This window comes from Narcine bancroftii, chromosome 1 (assembly GCF_036971445.1).
Source record: "Narcine bancroftii isolate sNarBan1 chromosome 1, sNarBan1.hap1, whole genome shotgun sequence".
Lineage (NCBI taxonomy): Eukaryota > Metazoa > Chordata > Chondrichthyes > Torpediniformes > Narcinidae > Narcine > Narcine bancroftii.
Window position 1 is genome coordinate 248,533,408 of NC_091469.1, and position 23,618 is coordinate 248,557,025.

General features: G+C 37.8%; 1 protein-coding gene across 1 annotated transcript in view; it reads right to left on the reverse strand.

Annotated features, from left to right (window-relative positions):
• Window positions 1-23,618, reverse strand: part of LOC138755144 (mucin-2-like) — a 238,272-nt gene that overhangs the window by 73,758 nt on the left and 140,896 nt on the right. Inside the window, exons 28-40 of the mRNA XM_069920567.1 lie at window positions 21,552-21,764; window positions 19,818-20,030; window positions 17,615-17,827; window positions 15,881-16,093; window positions 14,147-14,359; window positions 12,399-12,611; window positions 10,652-10,864; window positions 8,910-9,122; window positions 7,166-7,459; window positions 5,422-5,715; window positions 3,708-3,920; window positions 1,962-2,255; window positions 214-426 (exon numbers count right to left, since the gene is read on the reverse strand). Of these exons, the coding sequence (XP_069776668.1) occupies window positions 214-426; window positions 1,962-2,255; window positions 3,708-3,920; window positions 5,422-5,715; window positions 7,166-7,459; window positions 8,910-9,122; window positions 10,652-10,864; window positions 12,399-12,611; window positions 14,147-14,359; window positions 15,881-16,093; window positions 17,615-17,827; window positions 19,818-20,030; window positions 21,552-21,764 (3,012 nt within the window). The remainder of the gene's footprint in view (window positions 1-213; window positions 427-1,961; window positions 2,256-3,707; window positions 3,921-5,421; window positions 5,716-7,165; window positions 7,460-8,909; window positions 9,123-10,651; window positions 10,865-12,398; window positions 12,612-14,146; window positions 14,360-15,880; window positions 16,094-17,614; window positions 17,828-19,817; window positions 20,031-21,551; window positions 21,765-23,618) is intronic.

Consider the following 23,618-nt stretch of genomic DNA (forward strand, 5'->3'; position numbering starts at 1 on the left):
TAAAGTTTAGTTTATGGTAAGTTAATTTCCTCAGCTTAAACCTACACAGAAAAGCATTTCCATTCTTTGGTCATCCTGCTAAAATTATGAATTGGATTATCCTCTTGTCAATCTAAATCATTTTGTGCATTCAAGTCAGGTTAGCAGCAGATATTGCTGTCGATCTATTTTCAATGGATCATAAAACTTCTACACGGTAACTAATTGACTTACCAGCTGACATCCTTTGTCCGTGATTGTCACAGGTACAGGTTGAAGTTGCTGTTGGTGTTGTAGTTACTGTCATGGTTGTTTCTGTTGTTGGGGTTTCGACGGTGCTGGTGGTACTTTCACATCTTCCTGTATACTTCAGAAGTTCACAATCGTCCGTACACAGAGTAAAGTTACAGAGGCCTGATTTCCCAGCAGAAGTCACAATCGCCTGACCTGGAGGCAGAGTAATGATAATGAGTTTAAGGACATAAACTTTGTGCAATGTATATACGGACTGAAATACATACTTGATGCAGAAAACAGGATATTTTAAGATATAAGAAATATATGAGAATCGATCTCTATTTTTTTTTAAAGTTGGATTGAAAGCAATGAGGTAATCATGAAAATCTATTGAAAAATGCGTAGACCAGCATTAGAATAGTGTGTTCTGGTCAGGTCTTTCACTGCAGAAAAGGTATACATTCTTTTGAGCGTATCCGAGGAGTTTCACCACAATGTGCCTGGTTTAGGACACATATCGTATGAAACAATGATAACAAATTTAGGGTTTTTCCCTTGAAAGAGTCAAAGGACGAGAGAAGAAATCAGAGAGGAACACAAGATGATGATTAATCGTCTATAACTTGCTGTCAGGTGTAATAATATTGAAAAGCAAATTCAAGAGGACATCTGTTTATTGTGAGTGGAAGAAGTTTCATAGGAGATGATAGAGATATGATTTTGACACAGACACTGGTGGTTTCCTGGAAAGCATTGCCTGGCAAGGTGTAGGGTTTGTGAGAATGGAGACAATCAGAAGACACCGATGGCCATATGGATGAAGGAAAATATATATGAGATGAATCTTGTCAGATGCAAAATAGATTCTGTGGAATAGTTTTACACAAATGTGTACATACTATTGGCCTGAATGGCCAGCCCCGTTCTATGTTAAGTACTTGCTTAATTGTGAAGGGACAACAGAAACTTTAAATTAACTTATAGTTTTACATCCTTCCAATAAATCAATTGCAGATCAGTCTCTGAGGAAATCAAGACAGAGTTGACTATGATTAAGATGCTCTTTGGCCAAAATAGTTCATGCTGACTGAGCTGCTCTAAATGAACATAACATGGACAGAAATTATTTGGTCATCTTGTCTGTGAGTCCATCGCTGTCCCTTCGAAGCACTGACATCACGGGAGTTAGGATCACAGAGAAGAGTTTGGTTGCAGTGATCGGTGCAGAGGATAAGTGATAATTGCAGAATCTTTTCTCCGTGAGAGGACTTATTATCTGCAAGAGATGAGACTGTCTCCTGGAGAGGTTGGACTAATGTCACAATACCAATTATGGAGAAAGAAGCAAATAATATTTCAAAAAGAGGATAATTGGCCAGAATTTTTCACCAACAACTTACATTCATTACAGCTATGTTTCTCGACCCAATGGGTATACAGAACATAAATGATGAGGTTTCGATGAAGGGACGTATAAATCACTTATCATGAAATTTTCAATTTCAATAAAAATTCTTGAGGCGAATTGGAGCAATGTTTATTTTCTGGGGTAAGTTAATGTCCTCAGCTTGAACCTATACAGAAATACATTTCAATGTGCGGACATCCTGCTAAAATCATGAATTGGATAATCATCTTGAAAACCTAAATCATTTTGGGCATTCAACTCAGGTTAGCAGCAGTTATTGCTGTCGATCTATTTTCAATGGATGATAAAACTTCTACACGGTAACTAATTGACTTACCAGCTGACATCCTTTGTCCGTGATTGTCACAGGTACAGGTTGAAGTTGATGTTGGTGTTGTAGTTACTGTCATGGTTGTTTCTGTTGTTGGGGTTTCGACGGTGCTGGTGGTACTTTCACATCTTACTGTATACTTCAGAAGTTCACAATCGTCCGTACACAGAGTGAAGTTACAGAGGCCTGATTTACTTGCAGAAGTCACAATCGCCTGACCTGGAGGCAGAGTAATGATAATGAGTTTAAGGACATAAACTTTGTGCAATGTATATACGGACTGAAATACATGCTTGTTGCCTAAAACAGGATATTTTAAGATAAATGAAAAATATGAGAATCTATCACAATTTTTTAAAAAGTTGGATTGAAAGCAATGAAGTAATCATGAAAATCTATTGAAAAATGCGTAGAGCACCATTAGAATACTGTGTTCTGGTCAGGTCTTTCACTGCAGAAAAGGTGTACATTTATTTGAGCATATCCGAGGAGTTTCACCCCAATGTGCCTGGGTCAGGGCACATATCATATGAAACAGGAATATCAAATTTAGGGATTTTCCCTTGAAAGAGTCAAAGGACGAGAGAAGAAATCAGAGAGGAACACAAGATGATGATTAATCGTCTATAATTTGCTGCCAGGTGTAATAATAGTGAAAAGCAAATTCAAGAGGACATCTGTTTATTGTGAGTGGAAGAAGTTTCATAGGAGATGATAGAGATATGATTTTGACACAGACACTGGTGGTTTCCTGGAAAGCATTGCCTGGCAAGGTGTAGGGTTTGTGAGAATGGAGACAATCAGAAGACACCGATGGCCATATGGATGAATGAAAAAATATGTGATGAATCTTGGCCGTGGCAAAATAGATTGTGTGGAATAGTTTTACACAAATGTGTACATACTATTGGCCTGAATGGCCAGCCCCGTTCTATGTTAAGTACTTGCTTAATTGTGAAGGGACAACAAAAACTTTAAATTAACTTATAGTTTTACATCCTTCCAATAAATCAATTGCAGATCAGTCTCTGAGGAAATCAAGACAGAGTTGACGATGATCAAGATGCTCTTTGGCCAAAATAGTTCATGCTGACTGAGCTGCTCTAAATGAAAATAACATGGACAGAAATTATTTGGTCATCTTGTCTGTGGGTCCATCGCTGTCCATTCGATGCACTGACATCATGGGAGTTTGGATCATAGAGAAGAGTTTGGTTGCAGTGATTCGTGCAGAGGATAAGTAATAATTGCAGAATCCCTTTTCCGTGAGAGGATTGATAATCCTCAAGAGATGAGAGTGTCTCCTGGAGAGGCTGGACTAATGTCACAATACCAATTATGGAGAAAGAAGCAAATAATATTTCAAAAAGAGGATAATTGGCCAGAATTTTGCACCAACAACTTCCATTCATTACAGCTATGTTTCTCGTCCCAATGTGTATACAGAACATTAAATGACGAGGTTTCGGTTGTGGGCTATATAAATCACATATCCTGAAGTTGATCAATTTAAATAAAACTTCTGCAGGTGAATTGGAGTAAAGTTTAGTTTATGGTAAGTTAATTTCCTCAGCATAAACCTACACAGAAAAGCATTTCCATTCTGTGTTCATCCTGCTAAAATTATGAATTGGATTATCCTCTTGTCAATCTAAATCATTTTGTGCATTCAAGTCAGGTTAGCAGCAGATATTGCTGTCGATCTATTTTCAATGGATCATAAAACTTCTACACGGTAACTAATTGACTTACCAGCTGACATCCTTTGTCCGTGATTGTCACAGGTACAGGTTGAAGTTGCTGTTGGTGTTGTAGTTACTGTCATGGTTGTTTCTGTTGTTGGGGTTTCGACGGTGCTGGTGGTACTTTCACATCTTCCTGTATATTTCAGAAGTTCACAATCGTCCGTACACAGAGTGAAGTTACAGAGGCCTGATTTCCCTGCAGAAGTCACAATCGCCTGACCTGGAGGCAGAGTAATGATAATGAGTTTAAGGACATAAACTTTGTGCAATGTATATACGGACTGAAATACATACTTGATGCAGACAACAGGATATTTTAAGATATAAGAAAAATATGAGAATCGATCTCTATTTATTTTTTTAAAGTTGGATTGAAAGCAATGAGGTAATCATGAAAATCTATTGAATAATGCATAGACCAGCATTAGAATAGTGTGTTCTGTTCAGGTCTTTCACTGCAGAAAAGGTATACATTCTTATGAGCGTATCCGAGGAGTTTCTCCACAATGTGCCTGGTTCAGGACACATATCTTATGAAACAATGATAACAAATTTAGGGATTTTCCCTTGAAAGAGTCAAAGGACGAGAGAAGAAATCAGAGAGGAACACAAGTTGATGATTAATCATCTGTAATTTCTACCAGGTGTAATAATAGCAAAAATCAGATTCAAGAGGACATCTTTTTATTGTGAGATATGATTTTGACACAGACACTGGTGGATTCCTGGAAAGCATTGCCTGGCAAGGTGTAGGGTTTGTGAGAATGGAGACAATCAGAAGACACCGATGGCCATATGGATGAAGGAAAAAATGTGTTGAATCTTGGCAGGGGAAAAATAGATTGTGTGGAATTGTTTTACACATGTGTACATACTATTGGCTTGAATGGCCAGCCCCATTCTCTGTTAAGTACTTGCCTCATTGTCAAGGGACAACAGAAACTTTAAATTAACTTATAGTTTTACATGCTTCCAATAAATCAATTGCAGATCAGTCTCTGAGGAAATCAAGACAGAGTTGACTATGATCAAGATGCACTTTCGCCAAAATAGTTCATGCTGACTAAACTTCTCTAAATGAAAATAACATGGACAGAAATTATTTGGTCATCTTGTCTGTGAGTCCATCGCTGTCCCTTCGAAGCACTGACATCACGGGAGTTAGGATCACAGAGAAGAGTTTGGTTGCAGTGATTGGTGCAGAGGATAAGTGATAATTGCAGAATCTTTTCTCCGTGGGAGGACTTATTATCTGCAAGAGATGAGACTGTCTCCTGGAGAGGTTGGACTAATGTCACAATACCAATTATGGAGAAAGAAGCAAATAATATTTCAAAAAGAGGATAATTGGCCAGAATTTTTGACCAACAACTTCCATTCATTACAGCTATGTTTCTCGACCCAATGTGTATACAGAACATAAATGATGAGGTTTCGATGAAGGGACGTATAAATCACATATCCTGAAATTTTCAATTTCAATAACAATTCTGGAAGCGAATTGGAGCAATGTTTATTTTCTGGGGTAAGTTAATGTCCTCAGCTTGAACCTACACAGAAATACATTTCAATGTGTGGACATCCTGCTAAAATCATGAATTGGATAATCATCTTGAAAATCTAAATCATTTTGTGCATTCAACTCAGGTTAGCAGCAGTTATTGCTGTCGATCTATTTTCAATGGATGATAAAACTTCTACACGGTTACTAATTGACTTACCAGCTGACATCCTTTGTCCGTGATTGTCACAGGTACAGGTTGAAGTTGATGTTGGTGTTGTAGTTACTGTCATGGTTGTTTCTGTTGTTGGGGTTTCGACGGTGCTGGTGGTACTTTCACATCTTCCTGTATACTTCAGAAGTTCACAATCGTCCGTACACAGAGTGAAGTTACAGAGGCCTGATTTACCTGCAGAAGTCACAATCGCCTGACCTGGAGGCAGAGTAATGATAATGTATTTAAGGACATAAACTTTGTGCAATCTATATACGGACGGAAATACATGCTTGTTGCCTAAAACAGGATATTTTAAGATAAATGAAAAATATGAGAATCTATCACGATTTTTAAAAAAGTTGGTTTGAAAGCAATGAGGTAATCATGAAAATCTATTGAAAAATGCGTAGAGCACCATTAGAATAGTGTGTTCTGGTCAGGTCTTTCACTGCAGAAAAGGTGTACATTTATTTGAGCATATCCGAGGAGTTTCACCCCAATGTGCCTGTGTCAGGGCACATATCATATGAAACAGGAATATCAAATTTAGGGATTTTCCCTTGAAAGAGTCAAAGGACGAGAGAAGAAATCAGAGAGGAACACAAGATGATGATTAATCGTCTATAATTTGCTGCCAGGTGTAATAATAGTGAAAAGCAAATTCAAGAGGACATCTGTTTATTGTGAGTGGAAGAAGTTTCATAGGAGATGATAGAGATATGATTTTGACACAGACACTGGTGATTTCCTGGAAAGCATTGCCTGGCAAGGTGTAGGGTTTGTGAGAATGGAGACAATCAGAAGACACCGATGGCCATATGGATGAAGGAAAAAATATGTGATGAATCTTGGCAGGGGCAAAATAGATTGTGTGGAATAGTTTTACACAAATGTGTACATACTATTGGCCTGAATGGCCAGCCCCGTTCAATGTTAAGTACTTGCTTAATAGTCAAGGGACAACAGAAACTTTAAATTAACTTATAGTTTTACATCCTTCCAATAAATCAATTGCAGATCAGTCTCTGAGGAAATCAAGACAGAGTTGACTATGATCAAGATGCTCTTTGGCCAAAATAGTTCATGCTGACTGAGCTGCTCTAAATGAAAATAACATGGACAGAAATTATTTGGTCATCTTGTCTGTGAGTCCATCGCTGTCCATTCGAAGCACTGACATCATGGGAGTTTGGATCATAGAGAAGAGTTTGGTTGCAGTGATTCGTGCAGAGGATAAGTAATAATTGCAGAATCCATTCTCCGTGAGAGGATTGATGATCCTCAAGAGATGAGAGTGTCTCCTAGAGAGGCTGGACTAATGTCACAATACCAATTATGGAGAAAGAAGCAAATAATATTTCAAAAAGAGGATAATTGGCCAGAACTTTGCACCAACAACTTCCATTCATTACAGCTATTTTTCTCGACCCAATGTGTATACAGAACATTAAATGACGAGGTTTCGGTTGTGGGCTATAGAAATCACATATCCTGAAGTTGATCAATTTAAATAAAATTCTGCAGGTGAATTGGAGTAAAGTTTAGTTTCTTGTAAGTTAATGTCCTCAGCTTGAACCTACACAGAAATACATTTCAATGTGTGGACATCCTGCTAAAATCATGAATTGGATAATCATCTTGAAAATCTAAATCATTTTGTGCATTCAACTCAGGATAGCAGCAGATATTGATGTCGATCTATTTTCAATGGATGATAAAACTTCTACACGGTAACTAATTGACTTACCAGCTGACATCCTTTGTCCGTGATTGTCACAGGTACAGGTTGAAGTTGATGTTGGTGTTGTAGTTACTGTCATGGTTGTTTCTGTTGTTGGGGTTTCGACGGTGCTGGTGGTACTTTCACATCTTCCTGTATACTTCAGAAGTTCACAATCGTCCGTACACAGAGTGAAGTTACAGAGGCCTGATTTACCTGCAGAAGTCACAATCGCCTGACCTGGAGGCAGAGTAATGATAATGTATTTAAGGACATAAACTTTGTGCAATCTATATACGGACGGAAATACATGCTTGTTGCCTAAAACAGGATATTTTAAGATAAATGAAAAATATGAGAATCTATCACGATTTTTAAAAAAGTTGGTTTGAAAGCAATGAGGTAATCATGAAAATCTATTGAAAAATGCGTAGAGCACCATTAGAATAGTGTGTTCTGGTCAGGTCTTTCACTGCAGAAAAGGTGTACATTTATTTGAGCATATCCGAGGAGTTTCACCCCAATGTGCCTGTGTCAGGGCACATATCATATGAAACAGGAATATCAAATTTAGGGATTTTCCCTTGAAAGAGTCAAAGGACGAGAGAAGAAATCAGAGAGGAACACAAGATGATGATTAATCGTCTATAATTTGCTGCCAGGTGTAATAATAGTGAAAAGCAAATTCAAGAGGACATCTGTTTATTGTGAGTGGAAGTAGTTTCATAGGAGATGATAGAGATATGATTTTGACACAGACACTGGTGATTTCCTGGAAAGCATTGCCTGGCAAGGTGTAGGGTTTGTGGGAATGGAGACAATCAGAAGACACCGATGGCCATATGGATGAAGGAAAAAATATGTGATGAATCTTGGCAGGGGCAAAATAGATTGTGTGGAATAGTTTTACACAAATGTGTACATACTATTGGCCTGAATGGCCAGCCCCGTTCAATGTTAAGTACTTGCTTAATAGTCAAGGGACAACAGAAACTTTAAATTAACTTATAGTTTTACATCCTTCCAATAAATCAATTGCAGATCAGTCTCTGAGGAAATCAAGACAGAGTTGACTATGATCAAGATGCTCTTTGGCCAAAATAGTTCATGCTGACTGAGCTGCTCTAAATGAAAATAACATGGACAGAAATTATTTGGTCATCTTGTCTGTGAGTCCATCGCTGTCCATTCGAAGCACTGACATCATGGGAGTTTGGATCATAGAGAAGAGTTTGGTTGCAGTGATTCGTGCAGAGGATAAGTAATAATTGCAGAATCCATTCTCCGTGAGAGGATTGATGATCCTCAAGAGATGAGAGTGTCTCCTAGAGAGGCTGGACTAATGTCACAATACCAATTATGGAGAAAGAAGCAAATAATATTTCAAAAAGAGGATAATTGGCCAGAACTTTGCACCAACAACTTCCATTCATTACAGCTATTTTTCTCGACCCAATGTGTCTACAGAACATTAAATGACGAGGTTTCGGTTGTGGGCTATATAAATCACATATCCTGAAGTTGATCAATTTAAATAAAATTCTGCAGGTGAATTGGAGTAAAGTTTAGTTTCTGGTAAGTTAATGTCCTCAGCTTGAACCTACACAGAAATACATTTCAATGTGTGGACATCCTGCTAAAATCATGAATTGGATAATCATCTTGAAAATCTAAATCATTTTGTGCATTCAACTCAGGATAGCAGCAGATATTGATGTCGATCTATTTTCAATGGATGATAAAACTTCTACACGGTAACTAATTGACTTACCAGCTGACATCCTTTGTCCGTGATTGTCACAGGTACAGGTTGAAGTTGATGTTGGTGTTGTAGTTACTGTCGTGGTTGTTTCTGTTGTTGGGGTTTCGACGGTGCTGGTGGTACTTTCACATCTTCCTGTATACTTCAGAAGTTCACAATCGTCCGTACACAGAGTGAAGTTACAGAGGCCTGATTTACCTGCAGAAGTCACAATCGCCTGACCTGGAGGCAGAGTAATGATAATGTATTTAAGGACATAAACTTTGTGCAATCTATATACGGACGGAAATACATACTTGTTGCATAAAACAGGATATTTTAAGATAAATGAAAAATATGAGAATCTATCACGATTTTTTAAAAAGTTGGATTGAAAGCAATGAGGTAATCATGAAAATCTTTTGAAAAATGCGTAGACCACCATTAGAATAGTGTATTCTGGTCAGGTCTTTCACTGCAGAAAAGGTATACATTTATTTGAGCATATCCGAGGAGTTTCACCCCAATATGCCTGGGTCAGGGCACATATCATATGAAACAGGAATATTAAATTTAGGGATTTTCCCTTGAAAGAGTCAAAGGACGAGAGAAGAAATCAGAGAGGAACACAAGATGATGATTAATCGTCTATAATTTGCTGCTAGGTGTAATAATAGTGAAAAGCAAATTCAAGAGGACATCTGTTTATTGTGAGTGGAAGAAGATTCATAGGAGATAATAGAGATATGATTTTGACACAGACACTGGTGGTTTCCTGGAAAGCATTGCCTAGCAAGGTGTAGGGTTTGTGAGAATGGAGACAATCAGAATACACCGATGGCCATATGGATGAAGAAAAAAATGTGTTGAATCTTGGCAGGGGAAAAATAGATTGTGTGGAAGAGTTTTACACATGTGTATATACTATTGGCCTGAATGGCCAGCCCCATTCTATGTTAAGTACTTGCCTCAGTGTCAAGGGACAACAGAAACTTTAAATTAACTTATAGTTTTACATCCTTCCAATAAATCAATTGCAGATCAGTCTCTGAGGAAATCAAGACAGTGTTGACTATGATCAAGATGCACTTTCGCCAAAAGAGTTCATGCTGACTGAGCTTCTCTAAATGAAAATAACATGGACTGAAATTATTTGGTCATCTTTTCTGTGAGTCCATCGCTGTCCATTCGAAGCACTGACATCATGGGGGTTTGGATCATAGAGAAGAGTTTGGTTGCAGTGATTCGTGCAGAGGATAAGTAATAATTGCAGAATCCCTTCTCCGTGAGAGGATTTATAATCCTCAAGAGATGAGAGTGTCTCCTGGAGAGGCTGCACTAATGTCACAATACCAATTATGGAGAAAGAAGCAAATAATATCTCAAAAAGTGGATAATTGGCCAGAATTTTGCACCAACTACTTCCATTCATTACAACTATGTTTCTCGACCCAATGTGTATACGGAACATTAAATGACGAGGTTTCGGTTGTGGGCTATATAATTCACATATCCTGAAGTTGATCAATTTAAATAAAACTTCTGCAGGTGAAGTGGAGTAAAGTTTAGTTTATGGTAAGTTAATTTCCTCCACATAAACCTACACGGAAAAGCATTTCCATTCTGTGGTCATCCTGCTAAAATTATGAATTGGATTATCCTCTTGTCAATCTAAATAATTTTGTGCATTCAACTCAGGTTAGCAGCAGATATTGCTGTCGATCTATTTTCAATGGATCATAAAACTTCTACACGGTAACTAATTGACTTACCAGTTGACATCCTTTGTCCGTGATTGTCACAGGTACAGGTTGAAGTTGCTCTTGGAGTTGTAGTTACTGTCATGGTTGTTTCTGTTGTTGGGGTTTCGACGGTGCTGGTGGTACTTTCACATCTTCCTGTATACTTCAGAAGTTCACAATCGTCCGTACACAGAGTGAAGTTACAGAGGCCTGATTTACCTGCAGAAGTCACAATCGCCTGACCTGGAGGCAGAGTAATGATAATGTATTTAAGGACATAAACTTTGTGCAATCTATATACGGACGGAAATACATACTTGTTGCATAAAACAGGATATTTTAAGATAAATGAAAAATATGAGAATCTATCACGATTTTTTAAAAAGTTGGATTGAAAGCAATGAGGTAATCATGAAAATCTTTTGAAAAATGCGTAGACCACCATTAGAATAGTGTATTCTGGTCAGGTCTTTCACTGCAGAAAAGGTATACATTTATTTGAGCATATCCGAGGAGTTTCACCCCAATATGCCTGGGTCAGGGCACATATCATATGAAACAGGAATATTAAATTTAGGGATTTTCCCTTGAAAGAGTCAAAGGACGAGAGAAGAAATCAGAGAGGAACACAAGATGATGATTAATCGTCTATAATTTGCTGCCAGGTGTAATAATAGTGAAAAGCAAATTCAAGAGGACATCTGTTTATTGTGAGTGGAAGAAGTTTCATAGGAGATGATAGAGATATGATTTTGACACAGACACTGGTGGATACCTGGAAAGCATTGCCAGGCAAGGTGTTGGTTTTGTGAGAATGGAGACAATCAGAAGACACCAATGGCCATATGGAAGAAGGAAAAAATATGTGTTGAAACTTGGCAGGGGCAAAATATATTGTGTGGAATAGTTTTACACAAATGGGTACATACTATTGGCCTGAATGGCCAGCCCCCTTCTATGTTAAGTACTTGCATAATTGTGAAGGGACAACAGAGACTTTAAATTGACTTATACTTTTACATCCTTCCAATAAATCAATTGCAGATCAGTCTCTGAGAAAATCAAGACAGAGTTGAATATGATCAAGATGCTCTTTGGGCAAAATAGTTCATGCTGACTGAGCTTCTCTAATTGAAAATAACATGGACAGAAATTATTTGGTCATCTTGTCTGTGAGTCCATCGCAGTCCATTCGAAGCACTGACATCATGGGAGTTTGGATCATAGAGAAGAGTTTGGTTGCAGTGATTGGAGCAGAGGATAAGTAATAATTGCAGAATCTTTTCTCCGTGAGTGGATTGATAATCCGCAAGAGATGAGACTGTCACCTGGACAGGCTGGACTAGTGTCACACTACCAATCATGGAGAAAGAAGCAAATAATATTTCAAACAGAGGAGCATGGGCCATGAATTTTGCACCAACTACTTCCATTCATTACAGCAATGTTTCTCGACCCAATGTGTATACAGAACATTAAATGACGAGGTTTCGGTTGTGGGCTATATAAATCACATATCCTGAAGTTGATCAACTTAAATAAAATTTCTGGAGGTGAATTGGAGTAAAGTTTAGTTTATGGTAAGTTAATTTCCTCAGCCTAAACCTACACAGAAATGTATTTCCATTCTGTGGTCATCCTGCTAAAATTATGAATTGGATTATCATCTTGAAAATCTAAATCATTTTGTGCATTCAAGTCAGGTTAGCAGCAGATATTGCTGTCGATCTATTTTCAATGGATGATAAAACTTCTACACGGTAACTAATTGACTTACCAGCTGACATCCTTTGTCCGTGATTATCACAGGTACAGGTTGAAGTTGATGTTGGTGTTGTAGTTACTGTCATGGTTGTTTCTGTTGTTGGGGTTTCGACGGTGCTGGTGGTACTTTCACATCTTCCTGTATACTTCAGAAGTTCACAATCGTCCGTACACAGAGTGAAGTTACAGAGGCCTGATTTACCTGCAGAAGTCACAATCGCCTGACCTGGAGGCAGAGTAATGATAATGAGTTTAAGGACATAAACTTTGTGCAATGTATATACGGACTGAAATACATACTTGATGCAGAAAACAGGATATTTTAAGATATAAGAAAAATATCAGAATCGATCACTATTTATTTTTTTAAAGTTAGATTGAAAGCAATGAGGTAATCATGAAAATCTATTGAAAAATGCGTAGAGCATCATTAGAATTGTGTGTTCTGGTCAGGTCTTTCACAGCAGATAAGGTGTACATTCTTTTGAGCGTATCTGAGGAGTTTCACCACAATGTGCCTGGGTCAGGGCACATATCGTACGAAACAAGAATAACAAATTTAGGGATTTTCCCTTGAAAGAGTCAAAGGACGAGAGAAGAAATCAAAGAGCAACACAAGTTGATGATTAATCATCTATCATTTGCTACCAGGTGTCATAATAGCAAAAATCAGATTCAAGAGGACATTTTTTATTGTGAGTTGAAGAAATTTAATAGGAGTTGATAGAGATATGATTTTGACACAGACACTGGTGGTTTCCTGGAAAGCATTGCCTGGCAAGGTGTAGGTTTTGTGAGAATGGAGACAATCAGAAGACACCGATGGCCATATGGATGAAGGAAAAAATATGTTATGAATCTTGGCAGATGCAAAATAGATTGTGTGGAATAGTTTTACACAAATGTGTACATACTATTGGCCTGAATGGCCAGCCCCGTTCTATGTTAAGTACTTGCTTAATTGTGAAGGGACAACAGAAACTTTAAATTAGCTTATAGTTTTACATCCTTCCAATAAATCAATTGCAGATCAGTCTCTGAGGAAATCAAGACAGAGTTGACTATGATCAAGATGCTCTTTGGCCAAAATAGTTCATGCTGACTGAGCTGCTCTAAATGAAAATAACATTGACAGAAATTATTTGGTCATCTTGTCTGTGAGTACATCGCTGTCCATTCGAAGCACTGACATCATGGGAGTTTGGATCATAGTGAAGAGTTTGGTTGCAGTGATTCGTGCAGAGGATAAGTAATAATTGCAGAATCCCTTTTCCGTGAGAGGATTGATAATCCTCAAGAGATGAGAGTGTCTCCTGGAGAGGCTGGTCTAATGTCACAATACCAATTATGGAGAAAGAAGCAAATAATATTTCAAAAAGAGGATAATTGGCCAGAATTTTGCACCAACAACTTCCATTCATTACAGCTATGTTTCTCGACCCAATGTGTATACAGAACATTAAATGACGAGGTTTCGGTTGTGGGCTATATAATTCACATATCCTGAAGTTGATCAATTTAAATAAAACTTCTGCAGGTGAATTGGAGTAAAGTTTAGTTTATGGTAAGTTAATTTCCTCAGCATAAACCTACACAGAAAAGCATTTCCATTCTGTGGTCATACTGCTAAAATTATGAATTGGATTATCCTCTTGTCAATCTAAATCATTTTGTGCATTCAACTCAGGTTAGCAGCAGATATTGCTGTCGATCTATTTTCAATGGATCATAAAACTTCTACATGGTAACTAATTGACTTACCAGCTGACATCTTTTGTCCGTGATTGTCACAGGTACAGGTTGAAGTTGATGCTGGTGTTGTAGTTACAGTCATGGTTGTTTCTGTTGTTGGGGTTTCGACGGTGCTGGTGGTACTTTCACATCTTCCTGTATACTTCAGAAGTTCACAATCGTCCGTACAAAGAGTGAAGTTACAGAGGCCTGTTTTACCTGCAGAAGTCACAATCGCCTGACCTGGAGGCATAGTAATGATAATGAATTTAAGGACATAAACTTTGTGCAATGTATATACGGATGGAAATACATACTTGATGCAGAAAACAGGATATTTTAAGATATAAGAAAAGTATGAGAATCGATCTCTATTTATTTTTTTAAAGTTGGATTGAAAGCAATGAGGTAATCATGAAAATCTATTGAAAAATGCGTAGACCACCATAAGATTAGTGTTTTCTGGTCAGGTCTTTCACTACAGAAAAGGTGTACATTGTTTTAAGCGTATCCGAGGAGTTTCACCACAATGTGCCTGGGTCAGGGCACATATCGTATGAAACAAGAATAACAAATTTAGGGATTTTCCCTTGAAAGAGTCAATGGACGAGAGAAGAAATCAGAGAGGAACACAAGTTGATGATTTTTCATCTATCATTTGCTACCAGGTGTCATAATAGCAAAAATCAGATTCAAGAGGACATCTGTAGATTGTGAGTGGAACAAGTTTCATAGGAGATGATAGAGATATGATATTAACACAGACACTGATGGATTCCTGGAAAGCATTGGAAAGCATAGTGAGAATGGAGATAATGAGAAGACACCGATGGCCATATGGATGATGGAAAAAATATGTGATGAATCTTGGCAGGGGCAAAATAGATTGTGTGGAATAGTTTTACACAAATATGTACATACTATTGGCCTGAATGGCCAGCCCCGTTCTATGTTAAGTACTTGCTTAATTGTGAAGGGACAACAGAAACTTTAAATTAACTTATAGTTTTACATCCTTGCAATAAATAAATTGCAGATCAGTCTCTGAGGAAATCAAAACAGAGTTGACTATGATCAAGATGCACTTTCGCCAAAATAGTTCATGCTGACTGAGCTGCTCTAAATGAAAATAACATGGACAGAAATTATTTGGTCATCTTGTCTGTGAGTCCATCGCTGTCCATTCGAAGCACTGACATCACGGTAGTTAGGATCACAGAGATGAGTTTGGTTGCAGTGATTCGTGCAGAAGATAAATGATAATTACAGAATCTTTTCTCCGTGAGAGGACTTATTATCCGCAAGAGATGAGAGTGTCTCCTGGAGAGGCTGCACTAATGTCACAATCCCAATTATGGAGAAAGAAGCAAATAATATTTCAAAGAGGATAATTGGCCAGAATTTTCCACCAACAACTTCCATTCATTACAGCTATGTTTCTCCACCTAATGGGTATATAGAACATAAATGACGAGGTTTCGGTTGAGGGCCGTTTAAATCACATATCCTGAAGTTTTCAATTTCATAAAAATTCTGGAGTCGAATTGGAGCAGTGTTTATTTTCTGGGGTAAGTTAATTTTCTCAGCTTGAACCTACACAGAAATACATTTCAATGTGTGGACATCCTGCTGAAATCATGAATTGGATCATCCTCTTGAAAATCTAAATCATTTTGTGCATTCAACTCAGGTTAGCAGCAGATATTGCTGTCGATCTATTTTCAATGGATCATAAAACTTCTACACGGTAACTAATTGACTTACCAGCTGACATCTTTTGTCCGTGATTGTCACAGGTACAGGTTGAAGTTGATGCTGGTGTTGTAGTTACTGTCATGGTTGTTTCTGTTGTTGGGGTTTCTACGGTGCTGGTGGTACTTTCACATCTTCCTGTATACTTCAGAAGTTCACAATCGTCCGTACAAAGAGTGAAGTTACAGAGGCCTGATTTACCTGCCGAAGTCACAATCGCCTGTCCTGGAGGCATAGTAATGATAATGAATTTAAGGACATAAACTTTGTGCAATGTATATACGGACGGAAATACATACTTGATGCAGAAAACAGGATATTTTAAGATATAAGAAAAGTATGAGAATCGATCTCTATTTATTTTTTTAAAGTTGGATTGAAAGCAATGAGGTAATCATGAAAATCTATTGAAAAATGCGTAGACCACCAAAAGATTAGTGTTTTCTGGTCAGGTCTTTCACTACAGAAAAGGTGTACATTGTTTTGAGCGTATCCGAGGAGTTTCACCACAATGTGCCTGGGTCAGGGCACATATCGTATGAAACAAGAATAACAAATTTAGGGATTTTCCCTTGAAAGAGTCAATGGACGAGAGAAGAAATCAGAGAGGAACACAAGTTGATGATTTTTCATCTATCATTTGCTACCAGGTGTCATAATAGCAAAAATCAGATTCAAGAGGACATCTGTAGATTGTGAGTGGAACAAGTTTCATAGGAGATGATAGAGATATGATATTAACACAGACACTGATGGATTCCTGGAAAGCATTGGAAAGCATTGTGAGAATGGAGATAATCAGAAGACACCGATGGCCATATGGATGATAGAAAAAATATGTGTTGAATCTTGGCATGGGCAAAATAGATTGTGTGGTATAATTTTACACAAATGTGTACATACTATTGGCCTGAATGGCCAGCCTCGTTCTATGTTAAGTACTTCCTTAATTGTGAAGGGACAACAGAAACTTTAAATTAACTTATAGTATTACATCCTTGCAATAAATAAATTGCAGATCAGTCTCTGAGGAAATCAAGACAGAGTTCACTATGATCAAGATGCACTTTCGCCAAAATAGTTCATGCTGACTGAGCTGCTCTAAATGAAAATAACATGGACAGGAATTATTTGGTCATCTTGTCTGTGAGTCCATCGCTGTCCATTCGAAGCACTGACATCACGGTAGTTAGGATCACAGAGATGAGTTTGGTTGCAGTGATTCGTGCAGAAGATAAATGATAATTACAGAATCTTTTCTCCGTGAGAGGACTTATTATCCGCAAGAAATGAGAGTGTCTCCTGGAGAGGCTGCACTAATGTCACAATCCCAATTATGGAGAAAGAAGCAAATAATATTTCAAAGAGGATAATTGGCCAGAATTTTGCACCAACAACTTCCATTCATTACAGCTATGTTTCTCCACCTAATGGGTATATAGAACATAAATGACGAGGTTTCGGTTGAGGGCCGTATAAATCACATATCCTGATGTTTTCAATTTCATAAAAATTCTGGAGTCGAATTGGAGCAATGTTTATTTTCTGGCGTAAGTTAATTTCCTCAGCTTGAACCTACACAGAAATACATTTCAATGTGTGGACATCCTGCTGAAATCATGAATTGGATCATCCTCTTGAAAATCTAAATCATTTTGTGCATTCAACTCAGGTTAGCAGCAGACATTGCTGTCGATCCATTTTCAATGGATCATAAAACTTCTACACGGTAACTATTCGACTTACCAGCTGACATCTTTTGTCCGTGATTGTCACAGGTACAGGTTGAAGTTGATGTTGGTGTTGTTGTTACTGTCATGGTTGTTTCTGTTGTTGGGGTTTCAACGGTGCTGGTGGTACTTTCACATCTTCCTGTATGTTTCAGAAGTTCACAATCGTCCGTACACAGAGTGATGTTACAGAGGCCTGATTTCCCAGCAGAAGTCACAATCGCCTGACCTGGAGGCAGAGTAATGATAATGAGTTTAAGGACATAAACGGTGTAATGTATGTACGGTCGGAAATACATACTTGATGCAGAAAACAGGATATTTTAAGATATAAAAAAAAATGAGAATCGATCACTATTCTTTTTTTTAAAGTTGTATTGAAAGCAATGAGGTAATCATGAAGATCTATTGAAAAATGCGTAGACCACCATTAGAATAGTGTGTTCTGGTCAGGTCTTTCACTGCAGAAAAGGTGTACATTTATTTGAGCATATCCGAGGAGTTTCACCACAATGTGCTTGGGTTAGGGCTCATATCGTATGAAACAAGAATAACAAATTTAGAGATTTTCCCTTGAAAGAGTCAAAGGACGAGAGATGAAATCAGAGAGGAACACAAATTGATGATTAATAATCTATCATTTGCTACCAGGTGTCATTATAGCAAAAATCAGATTCAAGAGGACATCTGTTTATTGTGAGTGGAAGAAGTTTCATTGGAGATGATAGAGATATGATTTTGACACAGACACTGGTGGATTCCTGGAAAGCTTTGCCTGGCAAGGTGTAGGGTTTGTGAGAATGGAGACAATCAGAAGACACCGATGGCCATATGGATGAAGGAAAAAAAATGTGTTGAATCTTGGCAGGGGCAAAATAGATTGTGTGGAATAGTTTTACACAAATGTGTACATACTATTGGCCTGAATGTCCAGCCCTGTTTTAAGTTAAGTAACTGCTTAATTGTGAAGGGACAACAGAAACATTAAATTAACTTTTTGTTTTACATCCTTCCAATAAATCAATTGCAGATCAGTCTCTGAGGAAATCAAGACAGAGTTGACGATGATCAAGATGCTCTTTGGCCAAAATAGTTCCTGCTGACTGAGCTTCTCTAAATGAAAATAACATGGACAGAAATTATTTGGTCATCTTGTCTGTGAGTCCATCGCTGTCCATTCGAAGCACTGACATCACGGGAGTTATGATCTCAGAGAAGAGTTTGGTTGCAGTGATTGCTGCAGAGGATAAGTGATAAATGCAAAATCTTTTCTCCGTGAGAGGACTTATTATCAGCAAGAGATGAGAGTGTCTCCTGGAGAGGCTGTACTAATTTCACAATACCAATTATGGAGAAAGAAGCAAATAATATTTCAAAAAGAGGATAATTGGCCAGAATTTTGCACCAACAATTTCCATTCATTACAGCTATGTTTCTCGACCCAATGGGTAAACAAAACATAAATGATGAGGTTTCGATGGAGGACCGTATAAATCACATATCATGAAATTTTCAATTTCAATACAAATTCAGGAGGCGAATTGGAGCAATGTTTATTTTCTGGGGAAAGTTAATGTCCTCAGCTTGAACCTACACAGAAATACATTTCAATGTGTGGACATCCTGCTAAAATCATGAATTGCATAATCCTCTTGAAAATCTAAATCATTTTGTTTGGATCATAGAGTAGAGTTTGGTTGCAGTGATTGAAGCAGGTGATAAGTAATAATTGCAGAATCTTTTCTCCGTGAGTGGATTGATAATCCGCAAGAGATGAGACTGTCACCTGGACAGGCTGGACAAGTGTCACACGACCAATCATGGAGAAAGAAGCAAATAATATTTCAAACGGAGGAGCATGGACGAGGAATTTTGCACCAACTACTTACATTCATTACAGCTATGTTTCTCGACACAATGTGTATACAAAACATTAAATGACGAGGTTTCGATTGAGGGCTGAAAAATCACATATCCTGAAGTTGATCAATTTAAATAAAACTTCTGGACGTGAATTGGAGTACAGTTTAGTTTTTGTTAAGTTAATTTCCTCAGCCTAAACCTACACAGAAAAGCATTTCCATTCTGTGGTCATCCTGCTAAAATCATGAATTGGATTATCCCCATGACAATCTAAATAATTTTGTGCATTCAACTAAGGTTAGGAGCATATATTTCAATGGATGATAAAACTTCTACACAGTAACTATTTTACTTACCAGCTGACATCCTATGTCCGTGATTGTCACAGGTACAGGTGGAAGTTGCTGTTGGTGTTGTAGTTACTGTCATGGTTGTTTCTGTTGTTGGGGTTTCGACGGTGCTGGTGGTACTTTCACATCTTTCTGTATACTTCAGAAGTTCACAATCGTCCGTACACAGAGTGAAGTTACAGAGGCCTGATTTCCCTGCAGAAGTCATAATCGCCTGACCTGGAGGCAGAGTAATGATAATGAATTTAAGGACATAAACTTCATGCAATGTATATACGGACGGAAATTCATACTTGATGCAGAAAACAGGATATTTTAAGATATAAGAAAAGTATGAGAATCGATCACTATTTATTTTTTGAAAGTTGGATTGAAAGCAATGAGATAATCATCAAAATCTATTGAAAAATGCGTAGACCATCATAAGATTAGTGTGTTCTGGTCAGGTCTTTCACTACAGAAAAGGTGTACATTGTTTTGAGCGTATCCGAGGAGTTTCACCCCAATGTGCCTGGGTCATGGCACATATCGTATGAAACAAAAATAATAAATTTAGGGATTGTCCCTTGAAAGAGTCAAAGGACGAGAGAAGAAATCAGAGAGGAACACAAGTTGATGATTTTTCATCTATCATTTGCTACCAGGTGTCATAATAGCAAAAATCAGATTCAAGAGGACATCTGTAGATTGTGAGTGGAAGAAGTTTCATAGGAGATGATAGAGATATGATATTAACACAGACACTGATGGATTCCTGGAAAGCATTGGAAAGCATTGTGAGAATGGAGATAATCAGAAGACACCGATGGCCATATGGATGATAGAAAAAATATGTGTTGAATCTTGGCATGGGCAAAATAGATTGTGTGGTATAATTTTACACAAATGTGTACATACTATTGGCCTGAATGGCCAGCCTCGTTCTATGTTAAGTACTTCCTTAATTGTGAAGGGACAACAGAAACTTTAAATTAACTTATAGTATTACATCCTTGCAATAAATAAATTGCAGATCAGTCTCTGAGGAAATCAAGACAGAGTTCACTATGATCAAGATGCACTTTCGCCAAAATAGTTCATGTTGACTGAGCTGCTCTAAATGAAAATAACATGGACAGGAATTATTTGGTCATCTTGTCTGTGAGTCCATCGCTGTCCATTCGAAGCACTGACATCACGGTAGTTAGGATCACAGAGATGAGTTTGGTTGCAGTGATTCGTGCAGAAGATAAATGATAATTACAGAATCTTTTCTCCGTGAGAGGACTTATTATCCGCAAGAAATGAGAGTGTCTCCTGGAGAGGCTGCACTAATGTCACAATCCCAATTATGGAGAAAGAAGCAAATAATATTTCAAAGAGGATAATTGGCCAGAATTTTGCACCAACAACTTCCATTCATTACAGCTATGTTTCTCCACCTAATGGGTATATAGAACATAAATGACGAGGTTTCGGTTGAGGGCCGTATAAATCACATATCCTGATGTTTTCAATTTCATAAAAATTCTGGAGTCGAATTGGAGCAATGTTTATTTTCTGGCGTAAGTTAATTTCCTCAGCTTGAACCTACACAGAAATACATTTCAATGTGTGGACATCCTGCTGAAATCATGAATTGGATCATCCTCTTGAAAATCTAAATCATTTTGTGCATTCAACTCAGGTTAGCAGCAGACATTGCTGTCGATCCATTTTCAATGGATCATAAAACTTCTACACGGTAACTATTCGACTTACCAGCTGACATCTTTTGTCCGTGATTGTCACAGGTACAGGTTGAAGTTGATGTTGGTGTTGTTGTTACTGTCATGGTTGTTTCTGTTGTTGGGGTTTCAACGGTGCTGGTGGTACTTTCACATCTTCCTGTATGTTTCAGAAGTTCACAATCGTCCGTACACAGAGTGATGTTACAGAGGCCTGATTTCCCAGCAGAAGTCACAATCGCCTGACCTGGAGGCAGAGTAATGATAATGAGTTTAAGGACATAAACGGTGTAATGTATGTACGGTCGGAAATACATACTTGATGCAGAAAACAGGATATTTTAAGATATAAAAAAAAAATGAGAATCGATCACTATTCTTTTTTTTAAAGTTGTATTGAAAGCAATGAGGTAATCATGAAGATCTATTGAAAAATGCGTAGACCACCATTAGAATAGTGTGTTCTGGTCAGGTCTTTCACTGCAGAAAAGGTGTACATTTATTTGAGCATATCCGAGGAGTTTCACCACAATGTGCTTGGGTTAGGGCTCATATCGTATGAAACAAGAATAACAAATTTAGAGATTTTCCCTTGAAAGAGTCAAAGGACGAGAGATGAAATCAGAGAGGAACACAAATTGATGATTAATAATCTATCATTTGCTACCAGGTGTCATTATAGCAAAAATCAGATTCAAGAGGACATCTGTTTATTGTGAGTGGAAGAAGTTTCATTGGAGATGATAGAGATATGATTTTGACACAGACACTGGTGGATTCCTGGAAAGCTTTGCCTGGCAAGGTGTAGGGTTTGTGAGAATGGAGACAATCAGAAGACACCGATGGCCATATGGATGAAGGAAAAAAAATGTGTTGAATCTTGGCAGGGGCAAAATAGATTGTGTGGAATAGTTTTACACAAATGTGTACATACTATTGGCCTGAATGTCCAGCCCTGTTTTAAGTTAAGTAACTGCTTAATTGTGAAGGGACAACAGAAACATTAAATTAACTTTTTGTTTTACATCCTTCCAATAAATCAATTGCAGATCAGTCTCTGAGGAAATCAAGACAGAGTTGACGATGATCAAGATGCTCTTTGGCCAAAATAGTTCCTGCTGACTGAGCTTCTCTAAATGAAAATAACATGGACAGAAATTATTTGGTCATCTTGTCTGTGAGTCCATCGCTGTCCATTCGAAGCACTGACATCACGGGAGTTATGATCTCAGAGAAGAGTTTGGTTGCAGTGATTGCTGCAGAGGATAAGTGATAAATGCAAAATCTTTTCTCCGTGAGAGGACTTATTATCAGCAAGAGATGAGAGTGTCTCCTGGAGAGGCTGTACTAATTTCACAATACCAATTATGGAGAAAGAAGCAAATAATATTTCAAAAAGAGGATAATTGGCCAGAATTTTGCACCAACAATTTCCATTCATTACAGCTATGTTTCTCGACCCAATGGGTAAACAAAACATAAATGATGAGGTTTCGATGGAGGACCGTATAAATCACATATCATGAAATTTTCAATTTCAATACAAATTCAGGAGGCGAATTGGAGCAATGTTTATTTTCTGGGGAAAGTTAATGTCCTCAGCTTGAACCTACACAGAAATACATTTCAATGTGTGGACATCCTGCTAAAATCATGAATTGCATAATCCTCTTGAAAATCTAAATCATTTTGTTTGGATCATAGAGTAGAGTTTGGTTGCAGTGATTGAAGCAGGTGATAAGTAATAATTGCAGAATCTTTTCTCCGTGAGTGGATTGATAATCCGCAAGAGATGAGACTGTCACCTGGACAGGCTGGACAAGTGTCACACGACCAATCATGGAGAAAGAAGCAAATAATATTTCAAACGGAGGAGCATGGACGAGGAATTTTGCACCAACTACTTACATTCATTACAGCTATGTTTCTCGACACAATGTGTATACAAAACATTAAATGACGAGGTTTCGATTGAGGGCTGAAAAATCACATATCCTGAAGTTGATCAATTTAAATAAAACTTCTGGACGTGAATTGGAGTACAGTTTAGTTTTTGTTAAGTTAATTTCCTCAGCCTAAACCTACACAGAAAAGCATTTCC